This window comes from Diceros bicornis, chromosome 21 (genome assembly GCF_020826845.1).
Source record: "Diceros bicornis minor isolate mBicDic1 chromosome 21, mDicBic1.mat.cur, whole genome shotgun sequence".
Taxonomy (NCBI): Eukaryota; Metazoa; Chordata; class Mammalia; order Perissodactyla; family Rhinocerotidae; genus Diceros; species Diceros bicornis.
In genome coordinates this window covers 29,610,381-29,634,429 of record NC_080760.1, presented here as the reverse complement: position 1 = coordinate 29,634,429, position 24,049 = coordinate 29,610,381, and the positions used below count along the sequence as shown (strand labels likewise).

At 33.7% G+C, this 24,049-nt stretch overlaps 1 protein-coding gene across 3 annotated transcripts in view; it reads left to right on the top strand.

Annotated features, from left to right (window-relative positions):
• Window positions 1-24,049, top strand: part of CSMD3 (CUB and Sushi multiple domains 3) — a 1,210,091-nt gene that overhangs the window by 865,080 nt on the left and 320,962 nt on the right. For all 3 annotated transcript variants that reach the window (XM_058564813.1, XM_058564812.1, XM_058564811.1), the window contains 2 exons: window positions 5,425-5,594; window positions 16,522-16,678. In XM_058564813.1, the coding sequence (XP_058420796.1) occupies window positions 5,425-5,594; window positions 16,522-16,678 (327 nt within the window). The remainder of the gene's footprint in view (window positions 1-5,424; window positions 5,595-16,521; window positions 16,679-24,049) is intronic.

Sequence of the window (24,049 nt, the reverse complement as noted above, 5' to 3'; positions counted from 1 at the left end):
ATTTCACTCTCTTCTCTACTCCCAGCAAATAGCAGAGTGCCTTCTATGTACTAGAATCTCTATTCATCTCGCATATGTTTAAAATATAACCTTTTACTTTTCAGGTGCTATATTTTAGGTGCTTAGATTTCTGTCACTTAAGGGAAACATGAATTTCTGAGGTTTTATATTGACAAATTATCTATTCTATATGTAGTCTTGTCCAATAGACACAGGAAGGTGTGTTTGAATTTAATTTCATTAGCTAAAATCTGTCATGGGAGTGTAAAATGACTCAACATGTGTTGTTGCCAACGCAGATGCCACACTAATACCAATGATTCATGTCTAGTTTGAACGGAAAAGCCATCTCCAAGGCCAATCGTCTGTTAAGGATCATTCCTTGGAAGAAAACATACAGCTGGCACTATCAATACCTAGCTCTCTTGCTTTTGATTATTTGAATTATTTTTAAATTTCTGGAATTTGTGTGTATGTGTGGAATCATAAGTGCCTATTCAAAATTGGACTACTCTTTTCTGAAGATATTTTTGTCTATTTCTTTTTGCTATTAATATAAAGAATACAATAACTGATTAGTAAATTAAAGTGGCGAAACCTGAGATGGTTCATTTCTTTGGGTTAATTTGGTACATTCCACAGAATGTAAATACTCCCTATGTTTCTGTAGAGGAGGAAGACATATCCTTTACCCACTCTGGGTCCTTCTGGCTGGGCTAAGAGTTAAATTGACGTGAGACCGAATAACAAGAGAAAATCAACCAAAGCTTTATAACATGTATAAATTGGAGAGACCCAGGAAACTGGGTAACTCACCAAAATGGTGAGGGCTCACATCTTAAATACCATCTTCAGCTAAAGACAAAGGAGGATGTTGGGAGTAGGAGGAGTCAGTTATGGGACATTACCAGAAAAGCACAGCAAACAAGAGTAAGATTATTATATAGATTTAAGCCCTTGCCTTCCACATTGATAAGAGTTTCTAGAGATAAGGTCATCCCCCCTTCTTCCTGGTATAGAGAGGGAGACACCTTTACAGATGGAGATTTCCCTTACAAATGTAAATGTCTCTAACAAAGGGTAAATTCTAGTTTTCAGAGCTTCTCCCATGTCTGCAGTTTTTAAAAGTAATAATCCTCATTAGCCCAAAATAATCTTCATGCCAAAGAGACACGTTTCGGAGTGGCCACTTCTGAACCCCCACATAATGAAAACAAAATAATCTATTCTGGGCACAATGATCACATTTTTTCACTGAATTTTTAAATAATAAGTCGTTTATCTGAAAAATGCTGTAGAATTTGTTGCTGTATTCTTGTAGCACTTTTTCTTTTTCTTTTTTTTTTTGTGGGGAAGATCAGCCCTGTGCTAACATCTGCCAATCCTCCTCTTTTTTTGCTGAGGAAGACTGGCCCTGGGCTAACATCCATGCCCTTCTTCCTCCACTTTATAGGGGACGCTGCATGTTCATTGCTAGACGCGGGCATATGGTCAAACTGTGCAGTTTGTTGTTAATTTCAGCATCAGATCCTGTTCAATTCCAGTTGGCAAGCAAGACTACTGTGGCCGAAGTGCAGAAAGAGAGCTTGTACAGGGCAAATATTAGTCCTAGATTGGACACTGGGAAGCCAGTGTTGAGTATATTTTAAATTCAAAGATAAAATCAAAGATGAGATTCCATGTAAAAATAAATTCTTTGTTAATCACCTAGCTCCTAGAGTTTGGCATTGTGGTTAAATAAGTTTCTCCTTAACTTACTGTTAGTAGAAAATTTTATTTTATTAAAACTGTTATTGAAAAAATAAATTTGTTCATTTTCCTGTATATATAACATTCTGAACAGATTTTTATTTTTGGTGTTTCAAGATCTTTCCTTGATATGAGATAATTGTTCTGAACGTTAGTAATAATATGTAATGGAATATAGATTTATAAATTATATGTGGGGTAAATGTGTTCTGACCTCCACGACATATCCTAGCCCACATAAAATAATCTTCTTAATTTTTAATAGAATGTCATTAAACAGTGAGTGCAGCAGTTAAAGTACAAAGAAAAAAGTCACCTAATGTACCAGTTTATCTGGGATAGTCTCAGTTTGCACCTGTTGTGTGGGGTAATTATTAATAGTGCTTCCTGAACACTAAAAAAATATTTTGATCTGCGGGTCAGCCCCATGGCATAGTGGTTAAAGTTCTTATGCTCTTCTGTGGCAGCCTGGGTTTGCAGGTTTGGATCCCAGGCACAGACCTATACCACTCATTAACCATGCTGTGGCAGTGACCCACATACAAAATGGAGGAAGATTGGCACAGATGTTAGCTCAGGGCTAATTTCATCAGCAAAAAAAAAAGTATTTTGATCTGAAAGAGAAATGATATGTTTACTCTTTTAACACCATAGGCAATGACAGATGAAAATCCCAGTGTAAATCCCAGCTCTGATACACACTATTTGTTTGATTTTAGCAAGAAAGTGGACTTTGGTACCTTCATCCATAAAACTGGAGAAAACAAGTTTTACCTTGTAGAGTTTTTGTGAGGAATAAATGCAGAATTGGCTTCGTGGGTGTGAAACCCATGTAGTCACACAGGGCTCCGTGCTAAGAAGCGCCCCATGCTTAGTTTAATGCTTTATTGGTCTCTTAAAATTCTTAATATATTTTCAGCAAGTGGTGGTGCATTTTCATTTTGTACAAGACCCCATAGTTTATAGTCGGTCATGATTAAATAAGAAAAGTGCTAATTTAACCCAAAATTTTTTCCTTAATTCTTCCATTCTGGTTTAAGTCTTGATACTATTTCACCAAGTAGAAAACCATTTATAGCCATTTTTAACCAACTGAAATATTAAAATATAACAAAAGCAGATTATTTTTCATATAAAAGCAAATCTCCTTTAAATTATATCATATAAACCCAATAATGTTTATGGCAGAAGGCACTTGCCACCTATTCAAATGTTGGGAACTTAACAATAAATTATTAGTATATTTTAAAGGGTAGTTGAAGTATATTACTTGGCTTTTGAGGGGGTGGCGGAGGATTGTGTTTTTCTCAGTTTACACAAGTTGTTAAAATAATTTTAATGTTGTAAGTGATTCTTCAAAATTAGAAAGAGTTCTCTGGCTTTTCACACATAAATGTCTTTCTACACCTGGCTAGTCACATTGGGAACAATATAAATATCCTCAACTCTTTTTCTGTGTATTTAACAGGATGCCACCTTTGGTATTTACACTTAAAATATTCATAATGATAGTTTTAATTTATTAAGCTCCTGTTGTATGCCGGCACTGTGCTAAACGCTCTACAGATATTATCTACGTATGTTACCAACTTACACACACACAAAGAAAACATCCCTCTGAGGAGGGTATTATTATTTCCATTGTAATAATAATAATATTCAGGCTTAGAAAGAATAATTATCTTGCCAACGCCACATAGATAGGAGATAGAGCTTAATTTTGAAAACTAAATCTTGAATTTTAAAGCCTGAGCTCTTAATCAATATATCAGTGTTTTACAAGGTGGCATCCAGGAACATATTCTCAGAGCTCCATGATTCTATAACATAATTTAAAACCGTGTGCATTCTCTAATAAATAATCTGACTGATAAGAGTCTATGTGCGTTATGGATCATCTGATTGATCCAATACATTTGTCTTCATGCCCCCACAAGCATATCTGGATTCTAATAAGGTAGCGAGGAGGAAATGAGGCATATTTCAAATATAAATGATTCTTTTCCACTAAATGAAGGACGCATGGCTTCATGTTGTCCTATACAGGTGAAAGTTTCTCCGCAGTTCAGAGAGGGATAAAATGATGGAGAATTGAATAATTACATAGCATAGTGTAATTAAAGGTATAGCGAACTCCAAAAGTCTGTACTCTAGCAGCTGGCTCCTTATTCACATTGCCGATGGAAATTTAATTCCAGGAAAACAAAATCGTATGCCACATTAGATGCATGTTGCTATTTTAAATTTTATTGTATTTATAGTTTTGTTCCTGTATTTGTAAACTTGTTTTGGTTTTGTAATTGTATACAGCTAAAAGCGTAAGAGCATATTTATTTTTATGTTTGAACATATTTAAGTAACATGAGAATAAAAATAATTTAAATCAGTATTGGGACTCTGTGAGGTTTTTTTTTTTTCTTTAAAGAAACTTGGAGGAACTCTAATGGGTAACACTTCTTCATGTGACTGGTTCATTGTTAGCATGACATCATTGGTTTTGTTATTATTTTACACTGTGTTGATATTATACAGACTGCTCCATCTTGATCATTTTCATTTCCTCATTAGGCTTTTTTCTTTTGCCTTATTTTTTGTTCATGTTTAAGCATTTAAAAAGTAAAGCAATTCATTATCCTTCACCTTGTTGTATACTTCCTATGACTGTTTCCATGAATCGTTATTTTTAAAACCTTATTTCTAGAAAATAATGACTTGCTTTATTTTCTGTTTAGTTAAATCTTTGAAAAGTATAACTCTCCCTGGCCTATTGTATGGTCATATGAAGCAACTTATTAGATAAGATAGAAAACCAAGTTTATTGAATTTCTGAGACATAAGGAGCATGTTTGGGAATTATAAGGACTTGTTTGATATTGCAGTATTACTACAAGCTTTATAAAGTAATAAATTAAAATTAAATTTGAAAAAAATTGAGAAATTTTCAATTCTTTCTAATTGGTTAGACATTTCCTCAAATTTTGCAAAATTAGTCCTGGAGAGTCAGCAGTACCATATACTGATTATGATAATACCTTTATTCATTCTATCTTTTAAACTGAGCTTTAAAGGTGATAGAATTTCCAAAGATGTCCAATTTGTTACAATTATTGGTTAGTGCGTTTTACCTAGTATAGCAGTTTTCAAAGGCAATGTAGTATTTATTTCCGGTTTTGTTACTAAAGTTCTTGGATCAGGGGAATGCTGACTATTGGGAGGAAAAAGGATCAAATTCAAAAAAGATAAAAAGAAAAAGATCCTATAAGAGTCATTCTAAAACAAAATTCATCTCTCTACCTTTTTTTTATACTTTAAAATAATTAAATTATAAAATTAAAAGTAATAAATTAATCGGAGATCTACAAGCTTAATATACATCCTGAAAAACTTTTGCTGTCATCCTTTTCCATGCTGTCCTTTCATCTGGGAGGGAAAGAGACAGAGACAATTGTATACTTCCATTTACGTACAAGTGTCCTGTCCAAGGACTGTAGTTCCTTCTTCCAGTATATTATTTGAGAGGGAATGAATCATCTACAACACACAGCCATTCTGTACAGTGTTTTCCTGTTAGGCTCTAATTAAAATAAAATGCATTTACACTTCCATACATTACATTACTTGAAAATGATAATGCTTTCTATTAAACTGTACTTCAATATTCTGTTTTACCTGCAGCTGAATGTGGTGCATCTGCAACAAATAATGAAGGAATTTTGCTCTCTCCAAATTATCCACTCAACTATGAAAACAACCATGAATGCATTTATAGTATTCAGGTTCAAGCAGGAAAGGGAATCAATATTTCAGCCAGAACATTTCATTTAGCACAAGGAGATGTTCTTAAGGTAGGTGAACTCAGACATACTTATATTTTGATCATTTTTCTTCATTAAGTATGTATTAATACATGTATATGTATATGAATATGTATCTATAATCAACTGTAGATTGATTCTGCCATTCATAGATATCAATTTATTAATTATTTCCCATTTTCCTATTACTATTTTCATTGAGGTAGAATGTTTTGTTTCCAATGTTTATTTATAATAAGTAAATTTTTATTTTATGATACATAAATTTTAGTGTTTCAGTAACATTGAATTAAGAACTTTCCTGCCAAACATCTTATATTCAATAAATATAATGTATAAAACAACATGAATGGTCATTTCTTTAAGAAATATAGTAGCAATTTGTTTTTATTTTGATGTCTATTAAATAACTTACTTTTTCTAATGATATGGATAATTCTTTGCCTTTATGATGACAAAAAATCATATTTTATGAATATATAACACTAACAACTCAATATCTATAAATTATTTAAGAAAAAATATACTTTGTTGATAATAAATATTTAGTATAAAATTAATTAATTTGTTCTAAAAATCAGAAATAATCAAATGTCTTACTTTTTTAAATGATACAATTTTAAGCAAATATTTCCATATTTGCTGTTTCATATTTTGCAAACTGTTTTAATAAATATAGTCTATATTTATTATGAGAATAAAAATAAACACTTCTTTATAATAACATTTAAATATTTTTGAAATAATTATATACATTTTTCCTAATTGTCAAGGTTTCCTTAAGCCAGGTAAGAAAATCAACATAATTCTGTTTCACAAATCTTGAAAAAACATTATGATATCCCAGGTTGGCAGAGGTAGGGCATTATTGTTTAAACAGTGATTTTAAGATTGTTTGTTCTTTTATTTTTTTAAAAAGAATGTAATTTTGATGATAATTGATGGTTCTTTAAAACAAACAGTGTTGTGTGCTTCTAAGATTTGTGTGAACATGGGAAAGATTTCCTGCAGCACACCTAGATATATACAATTTTAGTATTAATTTGGGCCATTCCTGTTTTTTGCATTTTTCCCCAACAGGGAACAGAAATTCACTTTATAAATCCCTTCCATCTCCAGTTCGTTGTTTGAATTTTCCTGTTAAGTTTTATTTGCTAAACTGAAGTCAATTTGAGATTAATGGGACGCTTGTACACAAAATTGAGGCAGTGCTTATTTTTTTCAGACTGTGGGGGAAAAATGTATCAAGACTAGATCAGAAGTGTAAACCCAGACACTAATCTGTATTGCACACACAACAATAATAAACATGTGTTTATGAGTTAACAGTCAGGCAGTGCTTCCCCGTGCCTACCACCACCCTTCCTAAAACGTTTCTCTCCTCTCGCACTGTGATGCTTGAAATTTGTCTATTACTTTTCCATACTGAATGAGGTTTATTATTTGGAAAATTCATTTGGGATAACAGATGATACCTTTAAAAAAAATATAGCCCTACTGTGTTCTTCAGAGTGCTTTCTGACCAATGTCTTTCTTACTTGGAGTAAGGTCACATGCACTTGTAACATGTGTTACTTTGAGGAAGGGCAGGACCTCAGTAATAAGTGACAATGTGAGGGGATGTGATGGTGAAAGACAAGGGAAGGCAGAAAAATTCAATGTAAGGCCCTTTAGTGTATTTCGTTAAATAATAACTTTTCTTTCATGAGTGAAAGTATGAAAATTCATATTTCCAGCAATTTTTAAATATTTTTTGTAACTCTCCTAGAATAAATCCATATTTCCCAAAGTTGAAAAGATTATATACTAAATATTGCAATAGGAAAAACGCCAATTCAATTATCCCTCTACTGATAGCCTTGCCTGGGGTTTATTCTAAAGTATTACTTTAAAATAACTTCAGCGGGCAGGCCCCGTGGCTTAGTGGTTAAGTGCGCGCGCTCCGCTACCGGCGGCCCGCGTTCGGATCCCAGGCGCGCACGGATGTATGCTTCTCCGGCCATGCTGAGGCCGGTCCCACATACAGCAACTAAAAGGATGTGCAACTATGACACAACTATCTACTGGGGCTTTGGGGAAAAAATGGAGGAGGATTGGCAATAGATATTAGCTCAGAGCTGGTCTTCCTCAGCAAAAAGAGGAGGATTAGCATGGTTGTTAGCTCAGGGCTGATCTTCCTCACAAAAAAATAAATAAATAAAAAATAACTTTAGCAAGCCACTGTATAGAGACAGTTTGGGATGGGCTTTTACACTTCAAGTCTGTCTTCGTCATGGTCTCTCCGCCTGTGTAAGATGTAAAACACTTACATGTTACCTTACTCCTCCTGTTAATCCCCTGGACAGCTATTCATTCAAAGATACCTCCTGACACAGGCACAGTTAGGCATGCACAAGCAGACGGATTCTCTCAGGATGGAAGGTCATTCGTCTAACTGCAAGCTAGTCCGTGAGAGCCCATCCCCGTCCCAGCACTGTCCACTATGAAACCTAGTGCAGTCAGTTCTCTTCTTTCATTCAGACTAGGAAATAAGAAGAAATAAGTAAAACAAATAGTCCATTAGAGAACCCTCTGTCCCTTGACTGAGAGAACTTAAAAGCATTGTTTTTCTTTATGTGGTAGGATTGGCTATGTTCTTTGGAACAACATTCTCTTGTAATCTTTATATGAATATAAGATTTTGAAAAAGATTTATTTTTTTTTTCTGGTTTCATTTACTATAGAACATCACTGTATTGTATACTGATAAAAACAAAAACAGCAACAACAATAAAATATATGTGTATTTATCTTTATCTTTTCTACACACACACACACACACACACACACACACACACACAACTTTCCTCTCTGAGAGCTCACCATCCAGACTGATACTCACTTACTCACTCACCCACTTTATCTTTTCCTCCCTCTTCTTTCCATAAACTACTTTATTTATTTATAACCACACTAGTAAAATTTGTATCAAGTGTAGAGGATCATATGACTCCTCTGAGTAGTTTATTCCTGGCACCGCTGCCAGATTTTCTGATTCAGTAGATCTGGGGAAAACTGTTTCAGTTGATGTGCACTTGGGATTATGGATTTTTATAAAGCTTTCCAGATTATCTGATGACCAGCAGGGTTGGGAATTATAAATATATCCTTCTTTGGTTCTATTCCTTTCAATAGGCAGGAATATTGAACTTCTCAAACTCTCACTCAAAATATGTAATTTAATGAATTCTGTCAGTTAACATTTAGGGAAGTTGTTTATTACATGCAGGCTTTAAACAATCAACAATGAATAGGTCCCATTGTCAGTCTGGTAGGACAGAAGGGGAATACCAATCAGAAATACTATTTTTGTTTTTGTTGTTGCTGTGTTTTTATTTTCAGAAAAAGACTCAACACTATGTTTAGATAAAGGAATTTAGCAGGGATTAAATTCAAGCAATCTTTTTACCACAGTTAGTAGTGTGTGTTTAATGACTTATTTCTTATGCAAAATGTAGACTAAATGGATGATGATGGAGAAGAGCCAATAAAATAACTCAAAATTGGTTTTGAGAGTCTGAATGAAAAAGTTAGGAGAATTGACGCCATATTTATGAAAAATTAGATAGGTGAAAGACTTGATTAATAACATTCTTTTAGAAGCATAATGTGTTGTTGTTTTCTAAGATGTATTATTTTCAAGCTTCTTTCCTAAGCTACGTGTTGAGTCTTTGAGAGTACCACTTGTGAGAGCCTATTGTTAAATTTTCAGTAATTTTGTGAGCTAGTTGTTAAACATAGCCACTATTAAAAATCAAATTAGGGGCCGCTCAGTGGCGCAAGCGGTTAAGTGCGCGGCCCAGGGTTCGCTGGTTCAGACCCTGGGCACACACCGACGCACCGCTTGGTGGGCCATACTATGGCGGCGTCCCGTATAAAGTGGAGGAACATCGGCACGGATGTTAGCCCAGGGCCTGTCTTCCTCAGCCAAAAAAAAAAAAGAGGAGGATTGGCAGATGTTAGCATAGGGCTGATCTCACACAAAAAAAATCAAACTAAATTAGATTACGCTTAAATTAGCTTACAATTAAGTTATATTAAAAACAAAGGTAATAAATACAACTTTTCATTTCCTAATTATTTTACTACTTTTACTGTTATGTGTGCTTTTTAGGTTAGTTATGTATATTGTATCTTTATAGTGGAAATACTACTTTAGGGTGTACATTTTTTGCCAGTTTGGCATTCAGTGATGACAGATTGATAACTTGATATTTGCCATGGTGGGAATATTTACACTGCAGAAATTGGCAAACACCACAAATCTTGACTTGATTTATTGTTTTATTCATTGTATATACTTAAGTAGAAGTGGGTTGTGTCTATAGCCATTATATTATGAATTGCACAAAAAACGAGAAAATATCTTTCTAGTATTTGAAAACTATCATTCAATTTAGCAAAGAAGTTGCTCATGTCATCTGCAAACCAATGAAGTTCTGATATAACATTGTTTATGATGTTTCACTTTCATCTTACTTATTAACATTAAAAAAATCAAGCAATATTCATTTAGGAACTACTCTTGTTTGTCAGCTGCAATTATAAGTTGCACATACAAAAACACTGAAAGCATTTTGTAAGAATCAGTTAATTGTATAAAATTTACTATAATGAATATTGTATATTTTATTACTATTTACAAATTGCATGCTACACATCCCCTAAATCAGGAATTCACAAAGGACAGTCTATAGGCCAAACTGGGCCTGACATCTGTTTCTGTAAATAAAATTTTACTGGGAAAAAGCCACGTTCATTCATTTACATGTTGTCTGTGTGTGCTTTTGTGCTACAATGGCAGTAGTTAGTAGTTGCAACAGAGACAGCATGCCTCTAACAACTTTACTATCTATCCTTTTCAGAAAAAGTTTGTCAACCTCTCTTTATATCAGTAAAAATTATTTTAAAAAAAGCATATGTATGGATTTTTACATTCACCAGTTTTGTTTGTTTGAGAGCTGGTTACGAAACATTTTTCAGCACACCAGTGATCCCATAAGTCCACCACACATATCTTCCAACTCTGCTTGTTATTCACTGGTAATGCTTTGTTATCTCTCCCTTCAAAAGCATTCTCTAAATATCCATTTGTATTGAGTGCTATTTTAGGCCTCATAAAACCTTTCATTCTCTCCTATACTGAGGATCACAGAAGTGAAATGATTTGTTACAGCCTGTACAGCTTGAATGGTAGAGTTAGGACTTCAGCTTTGTTACATAACCACAAAGCTAGGGCCCCTGAAAAGCTGACCCTTCACTGTGCCCCCCAGCTCCCTCACTAAAATATACTAACTCTTATAATTGAGCACACATTATATAGCTATTTCAAAGACATAAATATTTGAACACAAACCAAAGTTCTCAGCTCTGTTTCATATTTTCTTTGGAAAAAACATAATAAGGGTTAGAATATTGTCTTTTTTGATTAACCATTATAAAAATTATTCTTTCTTTTTCATTCGAACTTTGACATCTCACTCACTTTATTAGAAAAATTTATTTAAATTTCCAAATCAACCTATAAAACAAATGACCAAAAGTGAAAATTCTAGTACCCATGAGCTGGAATGATTTGAAAGTTTATATGATTATACTTATGTATATGTGTAATTTGTTTCTTTTGATTTTACTTTTTTATGTACTTTCTGCTCTTGGGTTCAGATAACACTTTGCTTACTAATTCATTAGAGAAATGACTGATAATATGCCTTCTAATCATGCATTTATTATATCAACAGCAATAACAGTTTTGAGTGTTTATAAGCATAACAGGGTTTCACCTTCCAAATCTAGGAGAGTCTGTTCACCATAGCTAATTTCAGGCCCTGATCCATTACAAAACGTTTGATAATTGAAACAAGGCAATATTAAGTTCTAGTCTCTTCTAGTGTAAGACTACCAGATTAATTGCAACCTTCTAACAAATTAGAGTCCCTTCAAAGAGTTTCATTAATGTTATAAAAGCCCTCAATGCCTTGCATGATATTAAGTCAATTTGAAATTCTATATTTGACCTAAAAATAAGTCTTCATTATCTGAATTAGGCACAAAGTAATTGAGAATATTTCTGTGGAGAACACCAGAGTCCTCTCCCTTCCAACTAAAAAGTATAATATTTTGCAGTTATCTTATTCTTTTTTAAATTTCTGGAAAAAAATAGATATTAAGACATGCTGAAAATAGTAATAATAATGATATACTTTAAAAAAAGAAAAAGGAAAATAGGGCCAAATAAATAAAAACATACTTAAATATCCTGATTTTATTTAGAATAGAAATATGAGAAGTAGTAATCTCAAATAAAAGTTCTGTGTGGTTCTGATCAGACCCAATATAATCACTGTGCTGTAAACTTACTTTTAAATGAAAGGTACATTTTGTTTGTTTTATTTTCTTATTTATGTGCTTACATTCCTTTCTTTTTCAAAAGTAATTTGTCTTTGGCTACACTGCTTTGTCCTTATGCTTCCTTATATATTTGAATCCATTTGAAGGATTTTATTTACAAGTTAAACAGCATTGACTTGATCATTATTATAAAACTCTTCTCTTTTTAAAGCCTTCCTAATTAACACTTGCTTTTCATTTTGATTTAATAATTTTATACATGCTTCCAAAATTTCGCAATTGAATGATCATGCTTCATTTTACTTGGATGATTAGAGTGGTGTTTCTGTATTATTTGTGTCTAATTTTTACTTTTCATTGTTAAATAAACTATAGTTAGTAAGTTTTGGTGCTGAATTAGATCCTCTTAGCTGGGCTTAAGATAATTCTTTTCTCTTGAAAACATTAGCTCTTTTATCATGCCTTCTCTTTTGACGATTATTTTTAAAATAATTTCTTAATCAAAGTTTCTTTTGAAAAAGAAAAAAGTATGCTTCTAGCTTAAAAAATAGAAAGACAATATAAATATGTCTCTCTTGTAACAGACAATATTGGATTGATTTCTTTTTAATCTCCTTCAGGTTAAGAATGATGTCTCAATTTTTTTTTTTTTAATTTTATTCCCAGCACCTAACACAATGCATGGAATTAAATATGTATTGAATTATTTTGTTACTTTTTATGTTATTGTATATAGGAATGATTTATACGTATGGAGTAAAGTAGTGGTTTCTGCTACCATTAAACTTTTTTTCTCATTACCACTGAAAATTTGAGAAAAAAAATTGACAGACTTTTCTTAAAAATTAAAAACAAATTTTAACAACCAACTTTTATTGACTCAGTTACGTCTAGTAGTCGCTTAGTTTATATTTCCCCTTTATTTGGCTGTTTTTGACAAACTGAAAGTTCTTACAATGTATCCACACATGAAAGCAGAACTAATTTAATCTAAAAAAAAATTATTTATATTTAACATGGGAATGAAATTATATGTTGGAGAGAAGTAACCAGAAATGAAAGAAAAATATTCTTTGGGGTTACCTTGGCAATATTAACCACAAAATAAGATCCACTGAATTTTCTGGTTAAATGGTTTGGTTGTGAATGTGTAGTTCTAACCACAGGATTTATAAACTACACCATGTATAGAGTCATGAAACAAATGTATTCAGAAGCAGACTTCTAAAAATATTGAGCATTTTAAACTCGCAGATACAAAAGTTGTATTTTCTGATAAGCAGTTTCCTTGCTTCTGAATTATCCCTGATGACTACTATTCTTAAGAAATGAGAAATTGAATCTTATGTAATCAAACAAAAAACATTCCTAAGCAAACAAACTTCAACATTTGGTTTAGCTTTCTTGAAGACAAATAAATTCTTGCTGATAACTAAAACAGAAACTTATTTGTGTGATAAAGTAGATTCCCCCAGGACTTTAAGGCACTCTGGCATAATTTTGGGAAATTTGTCCACGCAGCCCTCTATCTAGTACTCAAATACTCTTTTAACAGTGTTTAAATATTCTTTAACACATTTTTTAAAAAGTTGTCAGAAAGACCTTTTAAAAAGAAGAGAGAGACTAGGAAGATATTTGCTATTAGGAATTCAATGACATGTTGGCTTGAGTTTAAGACTCTTACTTTCTCTCTTTATCCCTCTTATTTCCACCACCGTCTCTGTGGTAATACAAGAAGAAGCTGGTAGAGACTAGAGGGTGCATGTGATGCTGTAGTTTCCCTTGGTCACAAGGAAGAGAGCAAGACGCGCCTTGTCACTGGAGACTTCAGAATTTCTGTGCAGAACAGATAGGGAATGCGGGTAGAAGAGGACTCCAGGGGCTCTGACCAAAAGCTACTTTTGTGTAGCATGTTAAATAAAACCGTTGTCTGTTGTCTTGATAATGCTTAAAACCTGTATCAGTAATAAGGATACATATAACTATAAATAGCTGAAGATAAACACATACTTAAGGGAATTCAGTAACCAGAGGGAAGAAAGAACAAATTAAAATATAAAACAGGTGATATGCATTAAATTTGAACTATGGAAGCATTAAAAGAGAAATTTGAAAATAATTTTAAAAATTATGAGAAATCTTGAGATAATGCAATTAGAGTACAGAGAGAGAGAAAAAGAGAGAGAAAGACTCTCTTGAACTTGACCAAATATTTAAAACTTAAGATTTTAATAGAAAACCTAAAAAGAGATTAGTCACTGCTGAAAATCTAATTGTTAGTGTGGCAGATCCAGTGCAAGATTGTTTACAGTACAAAGGAAAGATAGATAAATTTCAGAAGAAAAAACATAAGCACTGTGATACAGTTTTGGAGACTGAATATGCAAATAATAGGCATTCTAGGTGGAAAATGAAAGATTCAAATAGACAACGAATACAAAATAAACAAAAATTCAAGAACATTTCCTTGAGTTGAAGAAAATCTTGACTCTGTAGATAGAAAAGGCTCATTATTTTATTTGAATAATCGAGATATTAGAAATATAGAGAAAATTTCCCAATTCATTTTATTAAATTAACATAATACTAAAACTTAATAAAGATAATTTGAAAAAAAGACAAAATTTAAAAATTATACGTGAGGGCCAGCCCCGTGGCTTAGTGGTTAAGTGCGCACACTCTGCTGCTGGCGGCCCGGGTTCGGATCCCGGGCACGCAAGAACACACCGCTTCTCCGGCCATGCTGAGGCCGCGTCTCACGTACAGCAACTAGAAGGATGTGCAGCTATGACATACAACTATCTACTGGGGCTTTGGGGGGGAAAAATAAATAAAATCTTAAAAAAAAGAAAAATTATACATGAGTTTTTATTTATAAATTATAATAAACATTCTTAATAGATTATCAAATTAAACCCACAATTTAGCACAAGAAAAATATATCATGCAGATTAATATAATAATAAAAGTTCCACTGTGTACCACCTGAAAATCATTTCTTAAGTGACATCACTGTAATGAATACAAATTTTGGGGAACATTGATGCTATGGCAAAATCACTGGATTAGAAGTTTGGTGACATAATTTTTACTCTAATGCCAGGTCAGAAGTAAGGCAATTTCAGTCAAGAGACAAGTAAATTTGGGCAGTATTTCTCAACTTTTTTAATTCATTATTCACCTAAGGAGCCCCCAGCCCCAACTCCATGAAATTAAATACTATGGAATAAGATTTGTCAGGTAGAGTTGATCTTTGTAGGACCACAAATCATCATGATATCCAAGACTTTATCACCTACCCAAGAACCAGTTTGCACCCCCTTGAGGATAACTTCCGTGTTGAAAATGCATGCCTTAAAGGAAAAAGAATGGTAGCATGCATTGTTGGTAAACCTTCAATTTAACTATTGTACATTTTTTGGAAAATATTTGGCAATACATGAACATTTCAGCACAGACATCCCATATTTTGAAAACTTTCTCATTGAAATACAAGTACCAGAAAATCTGAGGTTATATGTAAAAGATGTTTATTTCAGTATTAGTTCTAGTGGAAAAATCTTGAGTTAGTTAATATTGGAATGATAAAGCAAGTTGTGGTAGTGCCACTTTATGAAATATTACATAGCTCTCAAAAAGATGAATCTATATCTACTCACCTGAAGAGACGTCGATAATGCATTGATAAAAGAAAAGCAAATGAAAGTGCAATGAGAAGTTACACCTTCAGAAGAATGAGAATGATGGAGGAATGTTTGGGAGCTCATCAATTTTGTTTTTGTATATTTTTGCCTTGTTTAATTTTTAAAAGCATTTAATGCTCTTAATATTTTAAAAAATGTCAAAAATGAAATAAGTTGGGGCTGGCCCAGTGGTGTAGTGGTTAAGTTCGTGCACTCTGCTTCAGCGGCCTGCAGTTCTCAGGTTCAGATCCTGGGCGTGGACCCACACAACACTTATCAAGCCATGCTGTGACAGGCGTCTCACATATAAGTAGAGGAAGATGGGCATGGATGTTAGCCCAGGGCCAATCTTCCTCAGCAAAAAGAGGAAGATTGGCAACAGATGTTAGCTCAGGGCTAATCTTCCTCACACACACACACAAAAACGAAATCAGTTAAAGGACATAGATAAATTATAGAAATTGCAAAAAAATTTCTAATAGGTTTCATGTTATTAGAAAAGCAGGGGTTCAGTCCCCTTGAACAAGTTACAGAAAAACAGCCAACCAACCAGCCTTGGAAACCAATCTTTCTGTAGGTATTCTCAATTTTAAATTGTCTGCCATAAAAAGGCATTATTTTTATAATAAGAGCAAAAGTTATATAACATGAGTTCAAGTATTACTTAGAGTTTACTGAGCTTGGAACTTTAAAATTATCCATGTGGATTGTAACGCTTAATCTGATATTTGTAGGAATTAATATATGTAGTTGTCCTTCAGAAACATGTAGTGACCTGATTTAGCAAGAGTATAATAATTTCCTCTTCTTCACAGATGTAAATACATGACCTGAATTAGTCTTTACTGGCACATTTACATTTTAATTATAAATATATTTTGCAGATTTACGATGGAAAAGATAAAACGACTCATCTCCTAGGTGCTTTCACTGGCGCATCTATGCGAGGACTGACACTTAGTAGTACTTCAAATCAGCTCTGGCTAGAATTTAATTCTGATTCTGAAGGGACAGATGAAGGCTTTCAACTTGTCTATACCAGTAAGTATTTTGGTAGAATAAAATTGTCAAACACTGATGCTGAATATTTATTAAATAATTGCAATACACAAGGTGAAGTAATGTTCAACATTTGGTCATCGATTTGCAGTTTACAGTTCTCTTCTACATGTATAATTTTATTTGACCCTAACAACAACTCTATAAATTACAGGTATTCTGACTGTTGCCATTTTACAGTTGAAAGAACTAAGATTCAGAGAGGTTAAGTAATCTGTGACTTTGGGCTTATTTATGTACTTTTTAAATAGCAATATTCTCCGCATTCTGTATTTAAGAAATACAATTACACTTTTTAATAGATGGAAGTCCAGTGTTTGAGCTCCCATTTGTAATTGCAAAACACACTACATGTGTAGTAGTTACAGTTGGTCAGTCATTAATGATAACTACATGGTTTCAGGTAATTATGCACTAAAGAGTAGCTCAAGTTTTTAGACTGTTTTGCTTTTGTGTTGAGTTGCCTTATTAAAAATAAATTCTTACACGTCTACTTTATTATACTCAAGTCAGCTATTCTGACAATTAAACAGGTAGAAGTTCAAGACTGAGAGCTAGAGGTAGGTGGGTTACATCAATTGTTATATGAATTAAATGAATTTATTTTACCAGTACCGTAATATAAGAAACAGATTAATTACATCGATGAACAATAAATTATATTCAAATAATATATTTATTTAGTTTCTACTCTAAGACTCTACTAAGAAAGTTAAGCGGTTGTAAAACTGAAATGGTTACTGGCTGTGTTTAATGAATTTACATTCTATCAGATCAAATTTGTTCTTGGAAGTTCAGAATACTCTTTTAATATAGCAAAATAAATTAAGTAGCAATATTCAGAAATCTTTACTGTTAGAAGGTTGGAAAAAATCTAATGACCCCCATAAATTTTCTCAAGACGTCAGCTGAATGGAAACTATTATAGAAACTGAAAAATTAAAAAGGTTGTAGCATCAGAGATATTCACATGGGATCCTAAAGGGAATTTGAATCAAGTTATTATTTGTGAAAATATTCTTTTTTAATGATATGAGAAGTAAGAGACAGGAAAGTATAAAGGCTTAGTGTATTAAAATATCCTGGTGTATAATGCAGAAAGATTACTCTTGCTCCCTGTTTATTTCAAGGCTTTTTTCTACCTGTGTTAGAATTGTTACATCATTAACATTAACTAAACATAAATTAACAAAATAAATGTTGAATACATATTTTTAAATCCTGAGAACTGTTATGTACCGTGTAATTTCTAATGAAGTCCTCCCAAAGACAAATAAAAATCCAAGCAAATCATGTTTATAAATATTACTGTGTTTATGGACTGAAAGTAGTATATTGAGGATTAGTGCTCAAATATAATTGGTATGATCTGCTCAGATGGGCAAATATTTTTAAATATGCTTTCCTCTTTCCCTTTGTTTTCTAACAAGGCTGCTGACATTTTCAAGTTATGGCCCAATGTTTATATAATGGACTTTATTCTGCATAATTTTGCATTTCTCCTTGTCTAAAGTGGTAATGGGTTTCATAGAGGAAACCTAGATTTCTTTTTCTGATATTGAAATTCTATGTAAATTGAAATTATTGAAGCAAAGATACTGGGCATTGTAGGACATACCTGGGTTTTAAATTGTATAGGGTGCTCAGGTGTCTGGAGTAGAATCGTTGACTTTATTGTCATTGGTGTGAGCTACTGGATGTCAAAAGAGAGAAAACTTAAAAAGCAAATACTTGAAGTCACTTTTCTTTCCTTAATGACTCTAGCTGTTCATTATAGGATGTGCATCATGATGAAGAAGGGAAGCTATAGAATTGGGAAGAGAGTACAAAAACAATTATTTTTAAAAATGGCAAATGTACATCTATAAATATTTTTCAGTCTCAGAACTGAAACTAAAATGTTTCAGTCTCAAATTTGGAACTACGATATTTATAGTCTACTTCCAAAGTGTCCTAGATATCACCAGGTCAGTAAATGCTCATATGAGTTGGTGAACCCACAGCTGTGTTCTGAGCCCCAGCCATAGCACCTGTGCCCAAGCACAGGTGGGTATGCCCCACCCACCTGGGGCATCAATTGAGCTATTGAACTTTAAGACCCATCTCAAATATTTCCCCACTGACACTTACCCTGATTCCTTCAGCTAGAATTAGCCTAGTTTTTAATATTTCTTTTGCAGTAGTTTATATGTATAACAGCTGTCACATTGTATTGTGGATATACTTTTCTGCAAACATATTGTGCATAGTTCTTCAGGGGGCCATTTCCTTTCATAAAGTCTTTAGTTAGTTTTAGTTCAATTGCATATTTTTACATAATCTTGGTAAATTAACAAGTGATCTGAATATTGATTTTATAAAATGCTTTTGTGATATAGAAGAATATTCTACTAGTCCACGTATTTTAAATATTCACTAAATTCTTAGAAGCAGTAATTAATCAATTACTGAACATGAGAGAATTTGCTAAGGTGTTCAAACATGGAGAAAAATGGAAAAGACCATGTATTTGTGTTGGAATCCCTGTATCCAGTCATTGCTAAGGCCTACTCCACCCCCTCCATTCTGTGGTTGTTCCCCGTAAAATTACTATTCCAGCTTTGCTTCTGAAACATCTAAGAGAACCCTGTGTGATGCAGAGGAGTTCTCAGCATTCACATTAAGAGAGTTAGAGACAAGAGACAGGACATTTGGCTAGGACAGATCAGGTCAGGGGTCATGAGTGAGGTAGTGTTAAAGGTAGAGTTGGTGGGTCCCAGAAATAAACGGTGGAGAGTATTCCAGGCAAAGAGAATAGGATGAGGACAGGCACAGAGAATGGGAAAACCGTATTAAGCACATTCAAGACAAATACTGCAAATAGTTTACTTCAGATTAATCACACATGCCTGGCTTCTCAGAATTCTAGTTTAGCACAAACAAGCCTTTTAAGCCCGCAGTTATGTAATGACACCTACCCTATCTAATGATAGTGACGTTCTATCTATCTTTCTATTATCTGTTTTGTTGAGTTAACACTTGCTGTTGCCCGGTTCTTTTCAATTTTAAGTAGACAAAATTGCATTTGGCTGAGATAAAAATGAAGAAATATTTTAGAACAGGCATTTAAAATGCATTTTATGTCAATGTGTCTTATTGGTCCATTTATTATATAATCACTAAGAATAGCAAATGGACTAGTGGAAACAGTGGCTGAGAAACTGCTTTTGGCTTCAAGTAATGGAAAGACCTAATCGTGGTTTAAACAACCAGGATTTATATTTCTCATATAGAAGAAAGAAGATAGGTAGGTCTTGATTCAACTGTTCAGCCTAGTCAAAAAATGTCCTGCCCCTGTCTTTATGCTGTGACATTTCCAGAGTATTCACTTTTTGTCCTCATGCTTGTTGTGATGTTGTCACAAGATGACTACTTTAACTCTGGGCATGTTCAAGGCAGGAAGAAAGAGGGAAGAGAGTAACAACCACATATGTTCCTTTTATCAGGAATGCAAAATCTTCTGTCAGACGTTCTCTTATTCCAAACTGGGCCATGTGGTTATGCCTTAATTTTTTAGCAAAGCAAGCTGGAAAATGAAGTATTTGGAAGACTAAATGATTGGTTTAGGATTAGGCCATTGTGATATAATTCCTCATATGATTCTATTACTTCTGGGAACAAAATCAGGGTTTTGCTGGTGAGGAAGGAGAGGAGACATTAAAAAGACAACTTACAGTGTCTACTACAATGTACAGCTATAAAAGATATTCAAAAAAATAAGTTCAAAAATATTGTATTAATATACGCCTCCAAGATTAATGGTGTCATGAAAGCCCAGAGACTCTTGGGTGCTTAGAAAGGAAAAGCATTTGGCTCACCCATTATTAAGAGTTTTAGCTCTACTATACTAAGAAGACAGTGAGCTTCTCGCACTTTCCTCCACCAATAAATAAATTATATGTACATACCTCACATAAAAATGCTACACCACACTTGAAGTGAGAAAATGTCTCCTTTTTCTTCCAAAAAATTTCTCAGTCAACTCTAGTTTGATTAGACAGTTGAAGTGTGGACAGCTCTGTTGGTTGAATATAAAGCCTTTGTGACAAACTTGGTCAGATCTTGACTGCCATTAGGGAATCCCACTGCTCTTCATCTCTCCAGCCTCTCAGAATTAACTACTTCCTTGAGTCAGACCACTCTTTCCTTCTCAAAACAACGGCTGTCAATTACTCTTGATCTTGAGAAATCAGAAACTCACCATAAATAAAGATCTAGATGAGGCATGCTTTCAGGTGCTTTATATAACACAAATTAATTCTTAATTTCCCTGTGACCCATGAAGACATAACTGTCTTTCCTAGAGGGTGTAGGGGAGTAAAGTGAGAGGAAATTATCATTCCCTTCTTCTAATGTTGGAACAACAGATCAGAAATTAAGATTTCAATACAGTATACTCCCTAAAACATCACTCTGCTTTGGATAACTCTATAATAGAATTTAGCAAAACCTGATAGGCTCCTCTGACTAGACTCCTTCAGCTGGTCAATGCACATTTCAAGAATGCATTCCTGAGCCAGGCCTGATGGCCTAGCAGCTAAAGCTCAGCGTGCTCTGCTTAGGCTCGGATTCGCTTCCCGGTCGCAGAACCACACCACCCGTCTGTCAGTTGCCATGCTGTGGTGGCAGCTCATACAGAAGAACTAGAACGATTTACAACTAGGCTATACAACCATGTACTTAGGCTTTGGAGAGGAAGAAAAAAAAAAGAAAATTGGCAACAGATTTAGCTCAGCGAGAATCTTTCCTTGCAAAAAAAAAAAAAAAGAGACAAAGAATGCATTCGTAAATCTGGTGTCTTTTACTGTATCTCTCTCTGAAGGCTAACTTGTAGAAACACCATTTCTATTTGGTGACCTGTCTTATCTTCCCTTTTATTCCTCTCCTGGAACTAACATTTATTGTTCATAGGTCATAGGTTTAGGTTTCGTCTTTCCATATTAGAATGTTTTATGCTCTGAGGATAAAGAGAACAGTGAGTAAGACAAAGTTCCTATCATATGGAGCTAACTTTTTTTGAGACAAGACAAAAAATAAAGATGTAGGCAAAAGATAAGAGAACTGCATTTAGAAATCATTTATAACAGGGCAGTGGGATAGTTAATAGAGGGGATAGGGCTACCATAGCTAGTTTGTTCAGGGACTCTGTCTCAGAGGAAGTGTTACCTGAGTTGATAACTGAATTATAGGAAGGGGCGACTACATACAGATCTGAGGTTAGAGGGTTCTAGGCAGATAGATCAACAAGTGCAAAGGCCTAAGAGAGGCCTGAGCTTGAGTTGTGTGGCTGCAGCTGGATAAGCAAGGAAAATTGGACAAAATGAGAGATGAAATCAGAAGGTAGGCAGGGGAGAGGTAGACTGTATTAAGGCACTTGGATTTTATTTAAAAGGCAAAAGGAAACTTTCAACATTATCATAATATTAAATATGTTAAAAATAATAGCTAACATTTATCTACTACCTAGTAGGTATAAGATATAACCCAATGGGAGGTACTATTACACCCAGTGAGAAGAGGAGGAAAAACAAAGCACAGAAAGGTTATGTTGCTTGCCCAAGGTCACATAACTAATAAGTGCAGATATGGAAATTGAACTGAGGGGCTCTGCCTCTAGAATCGTGCTCCTAATCATTATACTATATTACCTCCAACCCAAGTTTTAGATATTTTATATTTAAAATTTCATGGATTTAACATCTTTTTCTACTGTTGATGTAAATGTAAAAAAAAATAGTTTTTTAAATGTTAATGCAATTCTTAGCAAAGAAACTTTTGTCATTTTATACCTGAGAATCTGAATGCTTTCTTATTGGCCAAATTCACTATAGGGAATGACTAAAGCCTAGTATCTTTTTTGTTGTTTATGAAGTCTTTAAACTCTATTTCTTGAAGATATGCTTCATTGCAGATTCTTTTAGTTCTATTCATTTGTAGTTACCCCACTTTCATTCAGTAGAAAAGAATTGGGTATTTTAAACAACCATCCATTACAGAGCTAAATCACACCTTTTTGATGGATTATAGCATTGTCTTCTCAAAAGCTGATCTGATAACTGTCCATGTTGCCCAGCCATCAGGCAGTACCTGTGGGCTCAGATGTCCTTTTGTTATCACCTCTGCACATTTAATTTACTAAAACGCCCATTGGAGAAATGTCTGTTATCTCAAGGGAAAAATTCAGATACATTTGGACTCTCATAGTCCTCTAGTTCTTTTTGCTTGAAATGATTCAATAATTCACATGGAAGACAGCCATGTCAGATTTTATACTTAAATTTAAAATGTGCATTAGCTAATTTATGATGCCTTTTCTTGTGCACTAGCCTTATAAATATATAATAAATTACCCTATTTAAACACTTTAATTTAGTTACCAGCATGTTGTTGGCAATGTTAACCATGAAAAATAATCAGATGACCTATTAACTCGAACTTTATTCTTAGTATATAATTTATTTAATGCAAATGCAAGTAGAAAATAACTAAATTACAAGGGAGCAGCAAAGTTACTCCATGCGGTTCTAATCCTATAAACCACTTAACAAATATATTTGGTATTTTCTTTATGCTTTAAATCTTGAAATTAACTAGGCAATAAAGGAAGTATTGACTAATGCTGCATTATATAGTGTAAGGTATGTTAACTAAAACATTAAAGAAATATTTTTTGATTATCTGTTATTTACATTGACATTATTGGATATAATTTCTTCATACTAGAATAACAGAAGAATAATTATCATCTTTATAGCCTTCATATCCCAAAAGCTTTGTAAATTTTGAACTTAAATATCTAAAGACCTACGGATTTACTCTTTACATAAAATTAATTTCTGGCATTTTGAAGACTTATGAGTATCAAAACTTTAAAATGCTTAGGAAAAAAAAATGTCACCTAGAATAGCCATGTCTTTAAGGCAGAGAAAGATTTCTAAAACAAGATATACAAGCAAAAATCTGTCAATAGTCAGTAGCATTCTTGCCCTTCTAAGCACTTCGCTAGAGTGAAGAGATTTAGTCTCTGGCAACTACATTTCACATACTCTTTCCAGTGAAGATCTCTGCTTAGGTTCTGCCAATTAAAAGCAGTCCTGTAGGAGCTGAAAGGTGGATCAATGGAGAAGCCATTATTTTCTACCAGCATCTGCAGGCGGGAGTGTGGTGCTGGCAGGTGGTTGTGTGTGGTAGCAGCTTCCCTGAACTCCTGGATTTCCTGATAGTCAGCAGTGGTGTTCTGACGACTCCTTCTGCATTTCTTGTATTTTCTCTCTAATTTCTTATATTGAATCTTAGCAACTCTGAATATCTAAG